This window comes from Sardina pilchardus, chromosome 20 (genome assembly GCF_963854185.1).
Source record: "Sardina pilchardus chromosome 20, fSarPil1.1, whole genome shotgun sequence".
Lineage (NCBI taxonomy): Eukaryota > Metazoa > Chordata > Actinopteri > Clupeiformes > Clupeidae > Sardina > Sardina pilchardus.
In genome coordinates, this window is record NC_085013.1 from 29,995,500 (window position 1) to 30,017,999 (window position 22,500).

General features: G+C 46.0%; 2 protein-coding genes across 4 annotated transcripts in view; one reads left to right on the forward strand and one right to left on the reverse strand.

The window, feature by feature from the left end:
- The window catches only part of eva1a (eva-1 homolog A (C. elegans)), a 37,313-nt gene extending 28,251 nt beyond the window's left edge, over window positions 1-9,062 (forward strand). For 2 of the 3 annotated variants that reach the window (XM_062522413.1, XM_062522412.1), the window contains exons 2-3: window positions 6,734-6,910; window positions 8,594-9,062. In XM_062522413.1, the coding sequence (XP_062378397.1) occupies window positions 6,811-6,910; window positions 8,594-8,982 (489 nt within the window). In that variant the 5' untranslated portion in view covers window positions 6,734-6,810 and the 3' untranslated portion in view covers window positions 8,983-9,062. Of the gene's footprint in view, window positions 1-3,827; window positions 3,966-6,733; window positions 6,911-8,593 lie in introns of all 3 variants that reach the window. The other variant, XM_062522411.1, reaches the window with a different exon arrangement.
- A 2,963-nt stretch (window positions 9,063-12,025) lies between these two features.
- xkr5b (XK related 5b) lies at window positions 12,026-18,541 on the reverse strand. Its single transcript, XM_062522395.1, has 7 exons — window positions 18,363-18,541; window positions 17,572-17,755; window positions 16,723-16,907; window positions 15,951-16,163; window positions 15,106-15,275; window positions 14,631-14,742; window positions 12,026-14,321 (listed from the first exon to the last, which is right to left on the reverse strand). The coding sequence occupies exons 1-7, from the start codon at window positions 18,451-18,453 to the stop codon at window positions 13,441-13,443; spliced, it is 1,836 nt and encodes a 611-aa protein (XP_062378379.1). The 5' UTR covers window positions 18,454-18,541; the 3' UTR covers window positions 12,026-13,440.
- Between the last annotated feature and the right edge of the window lie 3,959 nt (window positions 18,542-22,500).

Genomic DNA, 22,500 nt, shown 5'->3' on the forward strand with positions numbered 1-22,500 from the left:
ATGACTGAGGAGTGCATTGCTATGTTGGAGGACAGCAGGAGGCTCACTCTCTACTGTCGCCATTCCCTTTATCAGAACCAGCTGCGAGCTCTCAGCCTGTGGGGTATGTGTGTGTGTGTGTGTGTGTGTTCGTTCCACCCACTATTTTAAAACCTTTCTCCTTAAAATAGGACATCTAACACTACAAAAATGAGTCATTCTAGTGGAAGGTATTTGATCTCCGTCCACTGTGCAAACAAAGATGAAAGCGGAGTATTTTCTCTTCACCGTGACTTTAGGTTATTCTCTCTCACTCTCTCTCTCTCTCCCTCCCCCCCCCTCTCTCTCTCTCTCTCTCTCTCTCTCTCTCTCCCTCCCTCTCTCTCTCTCTCTCTCTCTCTCTCTCTCTCTCTCTCTCTCTCTCTCTCTCTCTCTCTCTCTCTCTCTCTCCCACTCATGTCCAATCCAGAGACCTCACTGAGCTTCTCCACAGCATTCCAGCTGGACGAGCCAAAGACATCAGTGAGATAACGTTTTCCAATTGTTCCGCTATTATTCTTGACTCGGCTTCTCCACACTTCCTCTCGCTCCTTTTGTTTGTGTGGGACGAGGGGTGCCATAATGGCCCGCGGCGCCCCGCCATCATCATCGCAGCCTGACCCGGGAGCCTGCGGCCTGACGTCAGCCTGGTGGGGGACACAGGAGGTGCAGGAGAGGCCTCGTCTCGCTGGTTCTCATGAGGAAACTCGTTGCCCCCATGGCAAACGCTTTTCTTAATAGTTCTCCGGCCTCATTCAGAACTCCACCATCACACAGGTTTTTTTTTTTTTTGCCTTACCTGATTAGGCCGTCTTGCCCATTTCCATATCAAAGTCTTCCCCCATGAGTGTGCTGTGTGCTTTTCTACTTAGGAGCCAAGTGTGCACCCTTTGAAGGATGTGAGGAGTAGACATAGCCCGTTGGAGATGCGGAAAAGTTGACGTAAGCACAAACGTCTCTCGTGCCCTCGCCGCCGGCCTGCAAACCCCCCCCCCCTCCCCCCATCATGTGGCTACTCCACCTGTCTGTCTCTGCACTTTGTGCAGAGTGCTGACCAGACACCTGCGAGCCCTGAAAGAATGCCGGGCCAGCTCAAACGCTGACACGCTTTGTCAACAGGGGCTGAGACGTTTGCCTTCTGTTTTTAGAGCCGAGTCGCTATTCCCGGCCCTGCCGAGTCGCTATTCCCGGTGCTGCCGAGTGGCTATTCCCGGTGCTGCCCAGTGGGTGGTCTGCAGTGGGCACCAGCGCAATAGTCCAGCTCACGTGGCACACGGAGGGGTCGGTGGGAACGAGGCGGAGCGGTGCCTCGTTATAAATCAGACGCTTTATCACGGAGGTTCGCGCCAACCGCACATTTCACTCCGACTCACGTTTCACTCGACAGGCCTAAGGAGACACCACCTGAAACCGATTAATGCCAACTCCCATTACAACTCCCATTAAAACTCTAGTCGTTATTAACTCCCATTAAAACTCTAGTCGTTAAATATGATAATGCCAACTCCCATTACAACTCCCATTAAAACTCTAGTCGTTAAATATGATAATGCCAACTCCCATTAAAACTCTAGTCCTTATTAACTCCCATTAAAACTCTAGTCCTTATTAACTCCCATTCAAACTCTAGTCCTTATTAACTCCCATTCAAACTCTAGTCCTTATTAACTCCCATTCAAACTCTAGTCCTTATTAACTCCCATTAAAACTCTAGTCCTTATTAACTCCCATTAAAGCTCTAGTCGTTAAATATGATAATGCCAACTCCCATTAAAACTTTAGTCGTTAAATATGATAATGCCAACTCCCATTAAAACTCTAGTCGTTATTGTTGCCAACTCCCATTAAAACTCTAGTCGTTATTAACTCCCATTAAAACTCTAGTCGTTAAATATGATAATGCCAACTCCCATTAAAACTCTAGTCGTTAAATATGATAATGCCAACTCCCATTAAAACTCTAGTCGTTATTGTTGCCAACTCCCATTAAAACTCTAGTCGTTATTAACTCCCATTAAAACTCTAGTCGTTATTAATGCCAACTCCCATTAAAACTCCAGTCGTTATTAACTCCCATTAAAACTCTAGTCGTTATTGTTGCCAACTCCCATTAAAACTCTAGTCGTTATTAACTCCCATTAAAACTCTAGTCGTTATTAATGCCAACTCCCATTAAAACTCCAGTCGTTATTAACTCCCATTAAAACTCTAGTCGTTATTAACTCCCATTAAAACTCTAGTCGTTATTAACTCCCATTAAAACTCTAGTCGTGATTGTTGGCTGGCATCGGTGCACCAACCCTCACTATAAAACTCAATTCAAAGGCAGACGTTTAACCTTTTTAATAGACAGGCGCAGTCCATATAAACGTGCCAGACATTCTCCCCAGTGCAATACTGTGGAACGAGTGCCACCAGGGAGCCCCAGGAATGGCATGTGTGCAACCAGACCTCTCCAGCTCGGAGACTCAGCTCAGACATACGGTATACGTACAATTATGAGCTACAGTATGCATCTCCTCTATATCTGAGCCAAGATATACAGTGCAGATGCATATCAGGCTGTGTGGACTTCCTGACATCAATTGTGTGGGATTAAGCGGCGTGTAATGAGCTAAGCAGTGCAGGAGGAACGCTGAAGGGGTGGGATGGAGGAACAAAGCCCTACACTGGGAGTGATGTCCTTTGGGCTGTGTCTACCATTTAAATGTTGTCTTTATCTGTGGAGTGTGCACTGTATGTGTGTGTGTGTGTGTGTGTGTGTGTGTCGAGAGTATTTGTGTGTGTGTGTGTGTAGAATGTGTGTGTGTGTGGGGCGGGGGTTGTTGTAGCAAAATTGTTTGTGCGCTCTTTGATGTCCATGTTTCATCTGCGTTTGTTGGCTGTGGAGCTGAGCGACGCCAGGGCACCGCTGGTCAGGCTGTGTGTGTGTGTGTGTGTGTGTGTGTGTGTGTGTGTGTGTGTGTGTGTGTGTGTGTGTGTGTGTGTGTGTGTGTGTGTGTGTGTGTGTGTGTCCGCTGGTCAGGCTGGTGAAGCGCCACAGGCCTCTGGCCCAGGGACCCGGCCGTCCGCTGCCAAGCGCCCCGCTCACTTTATTCTGGCCGCCCTGATTGTGTTATTAATAGATGACCGGAGTATTTTAAAAAAGTCCTGGATAGCAGAAACAACAACAGAAAAACTCTTAAAACTGTTGAGTTGATGAAACGGCTCTGCGCTGGGCTGTGTGGCCGATTACTGCATCAGGGCCCAGGACTGAGAGCCAGAGAACACAAGGCCGTAGCCTCTCCATTCGGACCTCAAGTTTGCTGCTCATGCCACAGTTGTGTCTCTGCCCTGGGCCTCCAGGAGCTCTGTGTGGTACAGTAAGTCATGCTGGCTGCTGGAGGGCTGGTGCCTCACTCTGAGTCTGTTTAATCCTGTGCTCCGACGCAGAGGAGAATTTTGATGATGAGGAGAATGAGGTATCAGCTTTGACTGTCTACCGGGGCTGTTTAGTTTAAAAAAAAAAAATGTAATTTCATGCTTTGATGATCATTGCAAAGACAGATGCACCTTATCCCCTTTTAACATCACGGCTCAGACAAGGTGAGTCTACAGGGAGGAATGAGGTCGTAAGAGGATCCTCTCTGTTAGTCTGTGCTGTGTGAGTCACCGTGAAAGCGTTTCATGGTGTTTTGTCTCCTGTCTTCTTATGATCATGTCTTCTCTGCCCTGGTGCTGTATGTGCAGTTCTGATCATGTCTTCTCTGCCCTGGTGCTGTATGTGCAGTTCTGATCATGTCTTCTCTGCCCTGGTGCTGTATGTGCAGTTCTGAGACGGCTGCTGGAGGAGTCCCATGAGCGCCTGTCCGCACCCCCCCTCCTCCCCCAAGAGCGCTTCAGCACAGCAACAGATGGCCCCCCCCCGGAAGGCCCCCCACCCCCACTCTTAGGAAGCGCCAGAACAGGTGAGGTCCCTCGAGGACAACCGAGCACAACAGGCTTCCCTGCGAGTCATGTACAGGCTAGCCGTAAACACAGTCATTGCAATTAACACCATGCCTATATAACGAGTCATAATCACAGCCATGCCGTCGTAGTCAATTGGAAGCAACAGCGGCACGTTTAACTAACGTTGTGCAGCAGAACAGTGCGCTTAATAACACAGTGGGCGGCGCATCCCTCACCGCGTGCTGTCGGTAGAGTCGTGTCATCTGCGTACGCCAGCCAAGTGATGTGGTGGCTGAGTCACTGCCAGTGGGTTTGCACTGGCACGTTCATCTCTCCAACTCATCTCCTGTCCTGGGTTGGTCTCCGTGTGAGTGTACAAACAGAGCATCAGGTCGTTAACGCCTCAAGACACGTCATTATAAAGTTGCCATGTTTTAGACATGGATTTGAAAATGCACTCAATGTGTATTTATTTTTCAACTGTTCTTCATTTTGCCATCAGAAAAGAGCTCTTTTCATGGTCTCTACGTGAGTGTACAAACAGAGCTTCAGGTCGTTGACGCCTCAAGACACCAATTAGAAAGTTGATATGTTTTAGACATGGGTTTGAAAATACACTCAATGTGTATTTCTTTTTCGACAGTTCTTCATTTTGTCATCAGAAAATACCTGTATTTGTGCAGTTTGGCCTGAACACAGACTTCTACTTGCTGTTAGGTTCTTGGGTTGAGCTGCCTGTGTTGATGTATATGTCCATGCTTTCCTACTCCACTCCGATGCGTTTGGGATATTAGATTTGGGATGTTTGTGTGCACGGGCCAGTCCTGACCACCTGTGGGTAGTTAGCATAGTGTTGAGGTGAGGACACACCGGCTCAGGAGGCCCTCAGAGACAGCTCTGGGACTCAGGCAGGGCCCTCGTGGTGGTATCCATGGGGTCTGGAGCTGCTGACAGTGAACTTGGGATACGGCTCCTCTCTGCTGGGAGCATATGGAGCTGATTTGGAATCCCCCTCCTCCCACCCCCTGAGGCTGTTGGGATAGTAATGCAAGCCAGGGGAGGGTCGGGGGGAGCTGGGGGATCTCCAGTGGGCGATGATGTTTAGGTGACGTGATGGAGCCCCTCCTCACCCTGGCTCTGCCGCTGCTCCGTTTAGAGAGTTGAGATAACAAGAGAGCGTGCAGGATACGCCAGAACTTAGAGGCCAATAGCAGCCTTATCTCAATCTGAAGAGTGATGTGCTCTTGTGCAATGCATTGTGAGTGTGCTTCCAATTGTCTGTGTTTGAGGAGGCTTACAGGAAAGCCTTGCAACGTGTAAACACTCATCAAGACTCAATCAGGGGGAAAGCTGATGTCATTGGCTTCAGTGACCGTCACTGCCTTTGGACCCAAAAACACAGTGACCTGGTGTGACCCGTGCATGTCAGTTTGAATTCAGAATTGGGCTGTTTCATTGTCTGGACCTTGTGAATTCAGTCTGCAGGGCTCATTATCATTGACCAGTACAGTGCAAACTGTGGTACTTGTAAGGAATTTATCTTCCAGCAGAACCAAGATGTTTTGTGCCAAGTAGCTTTCCAGGAGAGGTGAAGGTGAACCCTTGACTTAATTCGAGGAAGTCATGCAGGCTAAGTAGACAAGGCATCTCGGGGAGGGAGGGACTTTTTTATTCAGGCCAAAGAGGTCTTGGGAGAATCGAGAAACAGAAGCCGTGTGTCTGAATGTCCTGAGCACTTCCGAGGAGTAGGAAAAGAAAGGAAAGGAAACTGTTTTTTTCTCTCTGTCTTTCTTTCTCTTTCTCTTTCTCTCTCCCTCTTTCTTTTCGGAAGGAGACACAACTCCAGACACACATGCCTCTGTGGCCTCACGGTTGACCACATCTGACCACAGTCTGTCCCCCCAAGCAGAACAACTGGAAAAGTCAAATTATGGAAAGATTCCACCAGCCAAGTCCTTTCACTTTTATTACGCGTTTACAATGCGTTTCATCAACAGCGCTTTCCTCTTCTCTTCCCTTGTTTGAGTCTTGTGAGAGTTTTTTTTTTCTTTTTGCTTTTCTTTTCTTGGTAAACAAATGTGCTCAGAGACGCTCTGGCTCTATTTGCTAAGACGCCATCGTTGGCATTTTCACAAGTACGAAAGTTGGAGCCGGTGATTAGAGGGTATTCTATGCATTTGCCTGCGAGAAGCCTGTAATTTACTTGAAGTCAACTTGACAGCCTCAATCAATCAAGTCGCTGATGAATATATGGGAGGTGTGTGGATGAAAAAAAAAAATTCTTCTCAACGTTCTTGACTACAGTGGAAAAAAATGAATTTGCCTTTTATGTTTATGTTGTCTCCGCTTTGATTGACATCGGAGCCACTGTCCTGTTTTGAATTTCCATGCTGTTTAATTGAAATGCGCTAAGCTTATTTCCATTAGGTAATTGCAAAACACTGTGGAGCTGCATCAGAAAATAATTATGGTCTGTGTTTGTGTGCAGATATTGTGTTGAAAGACAAAATGTCCTTTCCATTATACTGAAAACTTGTAAACCGTTTATTGCCTCTGTGTTCACAAACAAGTTCTCTACACACTGCCTGTGCTCATACAGTACATGTAGGTTATTTTAATGATCGATAGATAGATAGATAGATAGATAGATAGATAGATAGATAGATAGATAGATACTTTATTGATCCCTAAAGGGAAATTCAAGATGTTCTGCAAAATTCTATACACACTGCCTGTTCTCCTAGGTTCCTTTAATGTTCTGCAATGTTCCTCTGTGGTTCCACAGTGAGAAGAGGTAAGCAGCAGAGGGAGTCGGGGGTCTACGCTGCGGAGGACACCACTCGGTTCCACGACCTGGATGAGATGTCCGGTAGCACGCTGAGCCCGGACCTGGACACTAAGGTCATCACCAAGGAGATGGCCCTCATCAGCAACGCGCTGGCTGCGTGCTCGTTTATAGCAGGTGAGTGTGACCCTTGTCCAGTATTGTCCAGTAGCCCCATGTCTGAGCTCCTGACACACAGAACTCCAACTCCCAACTACTTACGTTACTCCCACACTTACAGTAATGCATGTAACGTACAGTACTGTATGCGTGCTGCCTGCATTGGGGAACTGCGATGACAACAGCTCTGGTGTTGACAGCGTTCATGTTGAAATGTCAGCTCTGGCTTCAATTAGACCGTCATTATAGACTTGTTCTCAAACTTAATGTTCTGTAGTCAGGGTTTGTTTTGGGTGACTGTTGGATGCTCCGAGAAAACGACCCCAAAATGTGCTTTCCCTCTCTTGCCATCTTCGTTTGTGTCCAAAAGAACACTCTGTTCAGTTTGTGTGTGTGTGTGTGTGTGTGTGTGTGTGTGTGTGTGTGTGTGTGTGTGTGTGTGTGTGTGTGTGTGTGTGTGTTTGTGTGCGGTTGTTTTTCACACACATTAGCATCTGAAAACGATGAGTGCTTTTGACACCGGCCACTGTGGAGCTCCGGCTCGGCTCTGGCTCCCGTCTGCATCCTAGTGGCAGCTGTGGCGGCAGCGACGTGTGCCCCACACACACACACACACACATTCTCTCTCTCTCACACACACACACACACACACACACACACACACATACATACGCACCCACACACCCACCCACACACACACATACGCACCCAAACAGCACCCTAGGCTCTTGGTGTTCCCTCCTGAGCGGCTGCCTGTACGATGACTCGGCCACGCAGCCGGAACAGATCCGCTCCCCAGTGAGACGCACACACACAATAGAATCTGTTCCGTAAGCAGTCCTCGGCCCCTAGAACATCGTTCTCATTGTGTTCTTTCACTTAAATCCTTTAATGTTCCTAAATGCTTATGTGAGCTATACACTATCCAAGCCACTCTTCTGACAATGACCGATCATCGTTCACATCACGTACAGTAGCCCACGTTTTGCGCATAACAGAAAGGCTACACTGAGTCTGCTACTGAAGCGCTCCTTTGGCGTAGCTTGGAAAACGTTTTAGGAGACTCATGGTCTAATGTTTTTAAATGTATGCAGCTCTGTCATGTCTGGTTATATTGATTATAGTTGAAGCTAATTGTTGCAGCAGATGCAACGTGAATGGATCACTTCAGTTACGCGCCAGGTGTAGCTTCAGGCCTATGTGTGAGATGCTAGCAAATACTAGGGTTAAGGAGTGAAGATTATGTAACTGGTGAGTGTGTGGTGATAGTGATACCTGTTCATAATTAATGTGCAATTAAAACCTTATGATTTAATTAATAACAAAGAGCTATGTACAAAAATCTGCATAGTGGATTTGTATTGTATACATGTACCTTTGGCCCAGCAAATGTCCTCATGATATCACGTCAGGGAAAAACCATAGACTGTAAAAAGGTAAAAACATCATCTTCTTGTTTTCAAGTAGCAGGATGCTTATGTCGTCCTTATGTTATGCCCGCCTACCGACTCTATACGCGATGTGATTGCCTGAGAGAAGTTTACTCGGGTAATCTCCCAAGTCAACAAAGAGTTGCTAGACTGCCGCTAGGGGCGTCTAGATTTCTTGTCTAAACGTAATATATGTATATGTTAATGTAATATGTGAATGTTAATGTAAAGAATATGTGAATCTTAATGTAATATCAACTTTGCCCCACAGACCATCCGGAGCGGGCGGCGCTGTACTTTGTGTGTGGCATCTGTCTGGGCCTGGTGGTCACTCTCATGGCCCTGGTGGTCCAGATCTCCTGCCGCACGGACTGCAGGGCCCGCCGGGTCCCTCGGAACCGCAAGCCGGCCAAGACGGCGGCGGTGGAGCCCGGCAACAGCAGCACCAGCGAGTCCGAGTCGGACTGGGACACCACGTCGGACCTGTCGGCGCGGCGACACCGGCGCTTCGAACGGACGCTCAACACCAACGTGTTCACGTCGGCCGAGGAGCTGGAACGCGCCCAGCGGCTGGAGGAGCGCGAGCGCATCATACGAGAGATCTGGATGAACGGGCAGCCCGACGTCCCCGGCACGCGCAGCCTCAACCGCTACTACTGAGCCCACCCACAGGGGGCGCTGATGCCCACTCACACCCACACGGACACAGGAGAGAACTGCAGAGAAGGGTGTCTGATGAGATTGGGGGGGGGGGAGGGAGGGGTTGGTTGTTGGGGGAACAGAGACACATAAGAGAGAGAGAGGGGGGGGGGGGGGAGGGAGGGGTTGGTTGTTGGGGGAACAGAGACACATAAGAGAGGGAGAGAGGGGGGGGGGGCACATCTTGCTTGTCTGATAACCCCCTTCAGGACAGTTACGTAAGAAGAGGGGGTTCGGTTCCGGGACCCTTGTCACAGTTGGCCCCTCTGTTGCAGAACACTGTGGCTGCACCCAGCTGGGACAAGAACTCCAGTCCGGTGGACAGAACCCAACAGGATGTAAGGACTCCATGGAGAGAGACAGAGAGAGAGAGAGAGAGAGAGAGAGAGAGATCAAATATACTGTTCAAAACAATGTTGCTTATTTTCGGGGAATAAGTAAAAAGGTGTTGCTTGAAGATGCTGGCTTTGAGAAGGTTTTCCAGTATTATCCTGGAAGCGTGTTGTGAACTGAAGACATGTATGGCTCGTGCAGTGTGGATTTACTCATACTGACCTTTGGGCTCCTGACGATTATTTAAGATGAAGCGCAACAGACAACACAGCCTGAGGACCTCTCATCTGTTAATGAGCATTCTGTTTATTTAAATAGATCTATTTTTGTGTGTTGATTCCCAAAGTGGAGGAGGAATGTTGAGAGAGATAAAGGGGCGTTAAGTCCTTAAGCCATCACAAATTAATAAACAAATAAAAACAAGGAGAATAATCCGGTGACTAACACAATGTCAGCTAACGTAAACCATCCCTATTTAGCGCATAGCGATACTCTAGGTGTCCTGTTTCCATTAGGCCTCGTCTTCAACTACAGTCTAGTCTTCCTCTCAACACAGACTGAAAGTCTTAGACCAGGCTTCAATAATAAAGATCCCCATTAACTTCAGTGGCTTCAATAAAGATCTCAACTAATATGACTTCAATAAAGATCCCGCTGACTTTAATGACGTCAATAAAGATCCCTACTAACTAAAGTGACTTCAATGAAGATCTCCACTGTAAGAGCGTTCAGTCTAGACTCAGGCCATGTCCCCTGTTTGTACCCCAGGACAGAGGGCTTCGTGGGGGCCGTGTGCGGAGTGTGGACCAGATCAGGGCCAGATCCAGATTGGTTTGGTTTGGCCTGCTCACATCAGAGCGCTATTGAGAGCCTTTCATGTGTCACGTTGTGTAGTGTTCGTAAAGCTTGATGTGCTGTACTGTAATGCAGAAGAAACACACACACACACAGTCGTGTTTGTCAGAACTCCTATGCTTTCTCTGTATCCAGTTCCTGTGCTCCTCTTGTCATGATTTGAAAACAAACGCAAGAAATGTCTGAAACTAAAGCATCATCCATGGAATCCATGGAGTATTGACAGGCTGTTACTGATGCACTGCTTTTGTTATTTTCCCACTTCAGTATTGTATTGTTCTCCACAAAATGACTATAAAAAGCACCTGTAAAATAATCCCTCCTTGTGTTGCTAGACCCACGCACAGATTTACCTCTCACGCCAGTCATGACCAATTCCATATGTGAGATCTGGCTTGTTGGGGAAGCTGGCCCAGTTGATACTACAACTTTCTATAAACAAACTTTTACACGTCTGTAACATTGACGGCCTTTAGTCTTCTCAATCCACAGTAGACGCCAGTCTGAACAGAGCAAGCCAACTGGCCCTTCCCCCACCCCTTCCACCCCCTCCACCACCACCCGTCTGTCTCCAGGAGAACAACAGCAGTCCAGAGGGAAGATTAGCAAAAGGCCAAAACATTCGGCCCTTGTTGTCCTCTCCCAGTCGGGGCAGTTTTTTTAGGTTCTGTTGTCCTTCAGATGAGTCCAGTCTGAATTTAGTGCGCCCGAGTTGACCACCCTGCATGTTCTGTGTCCTGATTCAAGGACAAAGACCTTCAGAAGAAACGCCAAAAATGTCAGGCTCAGAGAGGACATCTGCTGCTGCTCTCCCCTTGACCTGTGACTGCTGGAGCTGATTTCTCATGAGTTATCTATCTCCAACAGCAAAAGTCCACACACGGTCACACAGCTGACAAAAAATATGAGAGGATTTTCGACCACTTGTTGTCTTTGTCAGATCAGAACAAGCTAACCTGACTCTCGCCATGCAGGTGGAGCATGGCAGAACTACAAGGATCTGGCGAGAGTCAGGCTAAGAACAAGCAGGTTTCTGGTAGGTTTCATGTAATATTCAGATTTCACCTGGCTGACATCATTATTTTAGATTTACAAAGGTGAGCTCTCCCTCCATTGCTGGGGTAGGACGATCACTCATGTACTGCACAGTTGCAAATAATAACGACATGGGAAATCACTTCAGGTCAAGCAGCACACTCCTCACTTTTCAACTCTTTGATCATTTTTGTTTGGCACAAAAGACTGAGACATGTATGAAAATGAGGTCTTATGTGCTGAGAGCTGGGAGAGGAGACCACATATAGTGTCTGCACATGAAATAAACTCTGAAGCTGATGAAATCTCTGCTACATGTTTACATTGTGTGTGTGGAGGGTTTGGGGTTTGAGGGCAAAGATTCCCTTTTATCTAAATTGAACATGAAATGAAAGGTGTGTGTGTGTGTGTGTTTGATAGTTTGTTGTGGTGCAGAGAGACCGTTACACTTTACATGTGAGAACTTCCTGTATTTAATACCTGAGTGGTGACATGCTGCCCCCTGCAGTCTAACTATATTATTGCTGTTCTAGGCTAACATGGACACACACACATAACACTGTGGTTCACACATAGTGCAGTAGTGCAGTGGTAATAGAAGTAGTATCATGACAGACTGTATGTTTTTTTAAATCTTCTCTGATGTGAATTACTGCACCCACACTATGTTCCAGGTTAAATGTTTGTATCAGTGTGCAGTGTGCCTATTCTACCGCAGAACTCCTCCAGAATCATCCTCATTAATTTATCCGTAAGTCCCTCAAACAAATCAAACGCTGTAAAAGGTAAATAGAGTTTGCTTTATTTAGAACTAAGTCCTGTGGTCATGACTTACATGTGGCATGACTTGCAGAAAATTGCTAAGACATACAAAATCATACAATATCAACACTCCATTAAATAGATATATACCAAAATGTACTGCACAGCTTAAGTAATGTATTGTATTAAGTAATGTATTTTTACATGACTCCCATTAAAGAGTATCAGGGGGACGGAATATACATTTTACAGTCACACAGACTGTGTGTGTTTCCCATACTCAATGTAACACAGTTCATAGAAGAGAGCGGTCTATACACTGCATTTTGCAGTTTGTCAATAAAAGTGCCTTATATATATACAAATATATTATGAAAACACACAAACATAAAAAAGAAAACTATATAAAAAGCAGCTTATTAAATAGCAGCTGTATGCCCAAACATATGCAAACATAGGTAACCTGTTTCCCAGCATGCAAAATATCCCATGAGTATTCCATATCCCTAAAGTATTCCGATCCCAAAGTTTCAGCTCAGGGCATCGCTACAGGTGGCATGTACTCTCAGTGCGCATGTCTCTCTGTTTTCAAGCAGTACATCTGTACAGACAGAACATCATAGTATGATCTCTATAGACAGTACAGTATATCATAGTATGAACTGTATACTGTTTGTACAGTTCATAATATGTCGGGACTTATTTTCCAATAATTACCGGCGGACAATACATTATCCCTTACATTGTATGAACTGTACAGACAGTATATCATAGTATGAACATTCTGACTGTGTATAGGGCTAATATGTGTATCCCACAATTATTCATAATCTTCCCCACCAGTTCAACGAGTCTTTATAGTAACTGCATACTATCAGTGTCACTATTACCTGATATTACATAACACAAACGGACGTGTGTGGATTGGATTGCATATAAAAATATCACTGATGCAGATTCAGTATATACTGTATAGTATACTATTTTTTTAATTATTCATTCTATAAGAAGAGAATAAGACCCTTTAGGCTAGGCTGGGTGAACCCTGCCTGCCAGTAGAAACAAAGCGCAGACTGCCCATACTAATGTTCAATCTTAAAAGATAGTAGGTAGTATGGTGATAGCCAGAGTTAGGCTGGGTGAACCCTCCCTGAACTTCCGGGGAATTTGAATTTCACCCGGCAGCTCAGGCTGGAAACCAGCAGATCTGTTTTCGCTGTTTACTGACAGAACTTTTGGCTCAAATCAGAAACGGCCATACTCTAGTCCTGGCATGCTATTGGCCTGTGACGCGCCGAAAATGAAACTTAAGCGCCGCGAAGTGCAGTAGAAACAAAGCACAGCCTCGCCAGACTAATGTTCAATCTTAAAAGATTGAGTTTAGTATGGTGAAAACCAGACTACTGTAAGCCAGACTACCTTTAAGCTGCCGTGCTACTTAAACTGGACCTGCCTTCTGAGCCCTGCTGGCCGAGGCCCTGCGTGTCCCGTGGGCTTGAGCTCGTGTTTGGGGGTGGAGGTGAAGCACGGCTCTCTGCTCAGCAGCTCCCTGGTTCCCCACTGCAGGGGCTCTCGGTGGGGGACGGGGGACAGCTGCGCCGCGGCCTCCAGGTTTGGGTCTTTGGCCACAGCAGGCGCGGCGGCCACACAGTGAGGGGAGGTGGGGTCAGCACTGAAGTACAGCGTGGTGTCCGAGTCATCGAGGTCACAGTCCATCTCCACGCTCTCCTCCACACCAGACCTCCCCTCTGGACTCTCCCGTTGGGTTCTAGAACCAGAACAGTCTGGGTGGTTCTCCACGGCCTCCCTGTTCTCTTCTGCAGGCTGGCTCTGGCGCACGGACGTGCTGACGGTGAAGTACTGGCTCTCCCTCTTCTCCGAGAGCTGCTCTTCGGTGTCATGTTGCGACGCGGCCTCCAGGTCCTGGGGGTGGGGCTCGTCGTTGTCCAGGCCCTTCGGACCTTCAGTCACGTCCAGCAGAGCAGCCAATCCCTCTGGGCCATAAACAAGGCTGACCTTATTCCAGTCTCCGGTCTTGACAGCCAGGCAGATTAAGCACCAGTGGTGGTGTCTGGGAGCCATGCTGTGCTTCTCTGAGCTCAGCTCTGAGTGTGCCGACTGACCCAGAGTCTGGGCGTAGCCAGTAATGGAGAAGGTGCCATGTCTGTGGACGGAGGCCTCAGGAGCACTCTTCTCCCCAGTAGAGGAGCCTTGCTCCAGGCTGGCTTGGGCACTCTGGCTTCGGTGGAGACTCTGCAGGATCTCGGTGGATTTGGGGTGAAGGAACCGGTAATAAACCGTCACAGATATAACACCTGAAATCACACAATGCAGAAAGAGCAATAACTAAGACAATACCTCTATGAGAGCAAGGATGTCTGATTCTCCTGCCTGCAGTGAAACATCGATTGTAAATGTGTGTGTAATGTAGCTAGATTTCTCAGCTTTGTTTTAATAAGAAACATATAGAGATTCCACAGCAATGGACATTACAACGTACAACATGTCTTTTGTCTGTGCACCTATGAACTACATATGTCATTTGTAAATATAATGTATCTAATGATTTATCACTAAACACAAGAAGCATCAACAGCACAGTTGGCGTGAGCACTGTACTGTACCTATAAGGAAGCTGCAGAGGACAGCAGTAGGGATGCACAGGTTGGCCCACGAGGCTTCAGCTAAAATGTCCGAGGCCGACAGCAGCAGAGCAAAGTTCTCCAGCAACATCACCTGAAACACAAACCAATACAGAAAACATCAGCACTGTCATCTGACAAGATCTCTATTCTGCCATGCATATTTGCTTTGCAAGTTACTAATATACAGTAATATAACCAATACCAATATAACACTTAATATTTGATTTTGTTTAATTGAATGTATATTCTAGAAAATTAAGGTCTTGAAAATCCAATCTACTTTGCTACCAAACGTACACCAACGAATCGCAAACCTGTTATAACTGGCTATCTACCAAAGCTGATGTGTAATTAAAGATAAGATGACGTTTCTTTGAATGAAAGCATCGGTCCAGTGGGCAAATATAAATGTCCGGAACAGTCCCCTGCAGCTGAGGAACCCTGACAGACCCACCACATAGAACGCTGCCATGCGGAACCGGCAGGGGCCATCCTTCACGTTGAGGAAAAAGAAGACGTGCAGAGCTCCCAGGACGCAGTTGAAGAGGCGCCAGTGTCCAGGGCTTCTGAAGATGTCGGTCTGCTGGGACACCAGCCAGAAGGATGCAACCAGCCAGTGGAAACCTGTCAAAAAGCAAAGTCCAAAAGTCCAAGTAAATAGGGGTTCAACTGTACCGCACGCATATCCAAAAGTGATGAAACTGGGTGCTGGGCAGACAAGCGTATGTCAGGAAAAAGGACAAAAAGTCCACACACCAGAATATGCTCCTCAGTTACTTTTAATGGTACCATTATGGACTTTCTGTCCTTTTTCCTGACATTTAAATAGGTATCGTAGTATCTATGGGGTTTTTTATCAATAGGAATCTGTCCGATCAACATTTTTTTTCTAAATTACTTAAAACAGTAAGTTCACCTGTTACCATGTTTACCTGTTACTTTAAGTCTTTCTATTTCTTAATTACAAAACAATGAAATTACAAAACAAAACAACATCTACTCTAAGAATTCCCATTCACAAATAAAAGCTTGATTGAAAGTGTCGTTGAGCTTCAGCGTGGTGCGTGGTTTGACCCGGTGTGTGTCGTTGAGCTTCAGTGTGGTGCGTGGTTAGACCCGGTGTGTGTCGTTGAGCTTCAGCGTGGTGCGTGGTTAGACCCGGTGTGTGTCGTTGAGCTTCAGCGTGGTGCGTGGTTAGACCCGGTGTGTGTCGTTGAGCTTCAGTGTGGTGCGTGGTTAGACCCGGTGTGTGTCGTTGAGCTCCAGCGTGGTGCGTGGTTTGACCCGGTGTGTCCTTACCAGCGACGCCGCACACCCACCAGGAGAAGACCCGGGTGAAGAAGACCAGGCTGGTGACCCTGGCGCCCAGCATGCTCACCCTCCACACCAGCTGGCACAGGATGGCAGCGGGCGGCATGGGCACGTGGCCGGGCCGGAGCAGAGAGCACGCCCGCCCGTACAGGACCAGCGCCCAGCTCAGGGACAGCAGGCACAGCCCGCACGCCAGCGACACTAGAGGAGAGAACACACACGCCAGCGACACTAGAGGACACAGAACACACGCCAGCGACACTAGAGGAGAGAGGACACACGTCAGCAGGCACAGCCCACACGCCAGCGACACTAGAGGACACAGAACACACACGCCAGCGACACTAGAGGACAAAGGATCGTAAACAAACAGCTGGACAACTGGTAGCTCTGTGCACAAGATGTACTGTATATCCAGAGGTATGTTGGGTGCTCTTGGACACATGGGAGAATGAGAATCATTCCAGGAGAAAGAGAGTAAAGGGCCGTTCACACCAGAATGAGAACTATAACAATACTGTAACTATGGCATTGTAGCCAGCTGTGCCACAGTGGTCCCCAAAGACATGTTTTTAAAGTGTGTGTGAGCACTTACCAGGAGAGGAGAGGCCCTGGTCGGAGCTGAAGAGGATGTGTGTGTGAGCACTCACCAGGAGAGGAGAGGCCCTGGTCGGAGCTGAAGAGGATGTGTGTGTGAGCACTCACCAGGAGAGGAGAGGCCCTGGTCGGAGCTGAAGAGGATGTGTGTGTGAGCACTCACCAGGAGAGGAGAGGCCCTCGTCGGAGCTGAAGAGGATGTGTGTGTGCAGCAGGGTCTGCGGGAGGCTAACGAGCAGGGCCTCCAGCAAGAGCAGAGCGGACACGTCGGCCTGCTGCAGGACCACACTGGCCACTCCCACGTCTCTGTCCTGCTGACGCCACAGCGTCCTCACACACCTCCACAGTCTGCGCAGGGAGAGGCACTCACACTGAGACATTGTAACGTTGACCGTGCTTGTTATCGGCAATAACAGCAAAGCAAATGTATCATGAGAATGATTGTTATGTGTCAGATCTACACAACATTAATGAGGTATTTTAGCACATTCTTCCTTCAGTTCAGCCATAGTCTTTGGTTGTCTGGTGTGAGTAGCTTTGTTGAGATCAGTCCACAGCATCTATACTGGTTAAGATCTGGGCCCTTCATGGGCCACTAGTTTCTCTCTTTTGAAGTGATGTCCTTCTATGTTAGGGTTAAGGTTTGTTTAGCTGCAGGACCCAACGTCTACTTAGCTTTAGCTGCTAGAGAGTCTACATTATACTGTTGGAATAACAGACATGGGGTTCACTTACTCCTCCCAACCAGCATTGTGAAAGTTTGAAAGATCTTTTCAATATGGACAAGAATCCAGTCATTTGGAATTGGATATTTGTGTTCATTATCGTTATTCAGATGAAGATCGGACAATATTTGAAGACACATTTGCACCTTAATAATGCATGTTATTCCAAACATGTCCCCTCCTTTCTCTTCTGACACTATATATTTCTTATTTATTTTATTTACTTTACTTCAACTTTATTTAGCTAGTCAGGTGCCCTCCACCTAGGTAGCTGTTTGGAGTCTTACCTTGTAAAGATGCCCATGTGAAGAACATGGATGATGATCGCAGACATTCTCCCTTTGCCCCCATCTGACATACACCACCTGAAACTGAGGATCTGCACAACTGACCCTAATGCGATTAGGCCAAGAGAGAGGCAGGCCCATAGTGTTTGGCCAATCAGGAAGAAATGCACCACACAGAAGAACACTGGAACAGATCAAACAAACAAAAAAGTGAAACAATGTGACAATCAACAATGCAATGGAAGACATACGTTCTGAACAGAGCAGAGGTTCCCATCTACGTAGCTCAGTGACATGTGTTTACATTCTGTGCGTTCATTTGATCTCCAACGCCGTTACGGTTCCTTTGAGTCCATGTGGTTGTAATGTAATCCATCTGTGCCAAATGTCTGGGAACGCCCCCTCTTGTTCATTCATGAATGCCAGAAAAGGCGCCCAAATATGACAATGCCAGACTGGCTATTGAAAAACGTTTTCTGTTGTATAACCTATAACGTATTTTTGAGCAAACATGAACTTGAAGGCGTAATGTTATAAACGGGAAGCAGTTTATAATTGTGGCGTTAGCCTTACGTTACGCATAACAGACACATAACAACAGTTGTCTAAAACAAATTAAAAGATATAAGAAAGAAGTTTTCATGTCATCAACGCGATCTTTAGACGCAACAAAACTTGAAAACTTGCTCATAATGTAACCAAATATGTTGGCTTAACTAGAATTCAAGAACGGTAGCGTACACTGTAGCCCACGTTTTATAAAAGATTCAAATTAAAGTAACTTTACTTACGTGCTGCTCTTTCCGACAGACTTATGACTGCGGTGAACAAGAATAGACATATTTGACACCACATCGCCCATATTCCTTTTTCACATTGCATGTTCAATGGCAGCAGTCCGAGTTTCTCGGGAATTTCACAGTAGCATCTCTCTTTTGCGGGTATGCCGAATATGTAGGAAGCCAGTCGGAACCCAGTCCCAGTCTGAAGAAGACTACTCGCTTCATGCCCGTCTGCTTGTCCATTGAAGTTGCAAATGCGATACGTCACTCCCGCGTATAAAAGTCATCTGACACTGCGTGGTTGTATTCAGCTCATAGATATATGGTATTCAGCTAAACATATGTCTATAATATATTTTGACCAGATGGAAAATATTGTTGCCAAATTTCATAGCTAAGATCAGTTTTCCTAGTTTGGAGTAATTCACCAATTCAAAAACAATTAAATAAAGATAGCCTAAATGTTTTTTTTTAGCTGAATAACAACAACATCAAAGGCATACAGATACAGAATCATCCCAAACAACTTCTGTTGTATGGCAATTAAAGTATTGAATCTTGAATTGAATCTTGAATAAAAAAGATAGTATAACAGGACAAAAAAGAGGAAAAAGTTAGTTCATCATTGCAGTGCTGAGTAAACATTTAAGTCAGTCTATTGTTTTTATCATCAAAACATCATTATCATTTTATATCATTATCATTATTATTATTATTATTATTATTAGTAGTAGTAGTAGTAGTAGTAGTAGTAGTAGCCTAGTATTAACAATTCTGAGAGACTTAAGTAATTCAGGCAACTTGTCATTTGGATTTTCATAGTAAAAAATAATCCTTAGCCTTTTTGCAGTTTATATCCTGGATTAAACCATTCCAGTAGAATTTCCCCCTGGGTGAAATTCTTTTATTAAACTCAAGAGTTTGGCAAATATGTTTGTCACACATTTTATAAAAAATATTAATACCATTCAAAATCAGTTGTTTTATGAAGTGAAATGTTTTCATGCAGATGGATAATAGGTGAAGTAATAGATCATGCAGTGTATAGTGTAGGCCCTATTCTCTGAGTGAAAGTGTAGCCTACAGAAATTGCGCATTAGTATTTACTAAATTATGAAATTTAGCTTAAACCCCCGAATCTTTGTAACTTTGTAATTCGTAGTGACGTCATTGAGAACAAGCACTTAATACGTGAGACACAGACCCTGAAAATATGAATATGCTCTTGTAGTTTGATATCAGCTTGAGGTATGTTCCTACATAGAGAGGTCAATATATGCGGAGGCAGGCCTGAGAAGCGCTTTGTTACACTGACAGTTGTTTCAAAAGCTTCACAATGCATTCCAGGAGTCACCCAGTATTTATCAGAAAGATTGGCCTTTGAATGTATCAAACTGATGCCTGACATTTGAGTGTAACAGCAACACAATGGAGCAGAACCTCTGATGAAAAGAGGCATTGTAATCACGGCAAAGAGTTCCCAGCAGGGCAGCACATACTTTCACAATCAGAGTAAGCGCTTTCCCCCCCACAAGCCCTAACAATTATAACTTCTTGACATATCAGTCAGTCCTCAATGAAAGAGTGGATGATCTTTCCACAGCGAGGCACTGCTGTTACAGCCCCAACACCGACTTACCTGCAGTCTAGCTTACCACCAGCAGATGTCACTACCCCCACACAGCCTATCCCTTTCCCCAGCAGAGAGCTCACAGAGGATGATTCCCTGTTCACCTCACTGGGATGAGTCAGACGATGAATCGGATGATTCCCTGTTCACCTCACTGGGATGAGTCAGACGATGAATCGGATGATTCCCTGTTCACCTCACTGGGATGAGTCAGAGGATGAATCAGGTGATTCCCTGTTCACCTCACTGGGATGAGTCAGAGGATGAATCAGGTGATTCCCTGTTCACCTCACTGGGATGAGTCAGAGGATGAATCAGGTGATTCCCTGTTCACCTCACTGGGATGGCTCTCAGAGGATGAATCGGATGATTCCCTGTTCACTTCACATGATTCACTGTTCACCTCACTGGGATGCTTCAATGGGATGAATCAGATGACTCCCTGTTCACCTCACTGGGATGCCCTCAGAGGATGAATCAGATGACTCCCTGTTCTCCTCACATGATTCCCTGTTCACCTCACTGGGATGCCCTCAGAGGATGACTCCCTGTTCTCCTCATTGGGATGCCCTCAGAGGATGAATCAGATGTGCTGCCGGGCTCTCCTCTCTGGTGCGCATCACTTGGGGATGCTCCTCTCAGTGCCAGTCATTTGTTTCTTTGGTAAAGTAGACGCTAAAGTGAGACACAGATGTTTCACATTTGAAGACCTATTTAAAATGTGGGGGAAAGGTAGCCTGGGTGAATCCAGATAAATCTGGATTTATCAAATCCGAAATAAATCAAATTTGCTTTTCAAATTGCAGGTCCGTCTGGAAAGAGGCCCAGAGACGCCTGTTTCTGAACTTGCCATTTTACTTCTACCACGTGCTCCTTTCCAGACCGACCTGCAGAGCTAATTCAAATTTGCTAACAGGTTCGTCTAGGTTCACCTAGGGTAGAAAATGGGGTAAAATATGTCCTCTGTAAAGTATATTTCATAAACACTTTTAATAGACAAACACCCTGATATAAAACATACAACGGAGGCTCTTTGAACATCTGAATGCCATTTACCTGCACACGAGATGTCACAGCTTTGTCCTGCACTTGATAGGTTTTGGTTCGTTGACTGTCAGAGGAGAACTTTCCACCGAGCTCTTTCTCAAAAGACGCATCAGCATTGATGGTTTGTGAGGTTGAGCTGGTGTGATTTATCCAGTGTTCAAAAACATCTGAGCTTTTCTCCACGGCAGTCATCTTCTGTGGGATGACAAACACCTCATCTGGAATCAGATAGATGCCATCTTCAGTGGTCTGGCACTGGGAGTAACTGAAGTTCATGACTCGACCCATATCTTTGTTCCGAAGATTGTCCCAGCCCCCACCAGGTAAGACCTCCAGAGCCAGGCTGTGATTCTTGCGGTATTCCCGTAACCCATTGCTAGGATGGGGCCCAGCACAAACAGAACTTTTATGGACAACAGCAAGGACAATTACAGAGACCAGTCTTGGGTCCATCTCTGTTAGTGTGGCGCATTAAACTCAAGCCTCTCAAGTGGCAGGTTACTGTGTCAGATAAAACCAGCAGAACTTCCTTGTCAATGTTTTGATACACTAGTTATAGTCTTTCTATCCTGAAGTGGTGCCAGTATCATCAGTGTCAACAACCGACACCTTTGAATGGAATGCACCATCTCATATCCGTATTGTCTTGCACCACGTCTATGTGTTGTACTGATTGACTGAAACGTAAGGGCACTGGAAATGCAGCACCGTTCACAGTAATAGGCTCCCCTGGAAAGATTTCGTAAATGGAGGTATACAGAATCATCTTTTGGTGATTTAGCTTAGTTTTATAAAAGCAATGAGGAGACATTGAGACTTGCAGGGAAACACATCTATTCTGAGAAAAAAACCATACAGCAGTAAATAATATGACCGCCACTCAGCACTTTTGATTTGAAGTTTCTCTACACCCCTACTCCTGCAACTCCTTCAACATCACATATCATACATGCTCTATTGCATTGCTCAGTAATGGTTAAAACTCTAATGTGTGTGTGTGTGTGTGTGAGTGTTTGACCATAGGGAACTAAGTGAAGCAGCCTCTAAAACCTCGTACAAGATCAATGTGTCAGCCTCACAAAACAAATCGTGGAGAACAAGTGTACAATTGATGATCAATAATTCCTTGGATCTTTCCAAAAAACGTTGACCTTTTGGGCTCTGTCCAGCAACGATGGCACGCCAATGTTTTATCTGTACACAAGCATTTGTGTAATGCATTGCATTAATATTGGCTCTGAAATGTACTTAAAGGACAAATACGGTCAGTTTAAACATGGAGTTCTGTTGCTCATGTTCTGGAATACTGTCTGTCAGAAAAAACGTGAAAAAATAGGGTGCTGTCTGACTCCTCTTCCCTGTTTCAGGTATGCATCTATGTCTCATTTTGTAGTCTTAATAATAATCTCACACCACCCCAAGGACTTGTATACGCATTGTGAACACTTTCGTTGTGATATTATCGTAGGC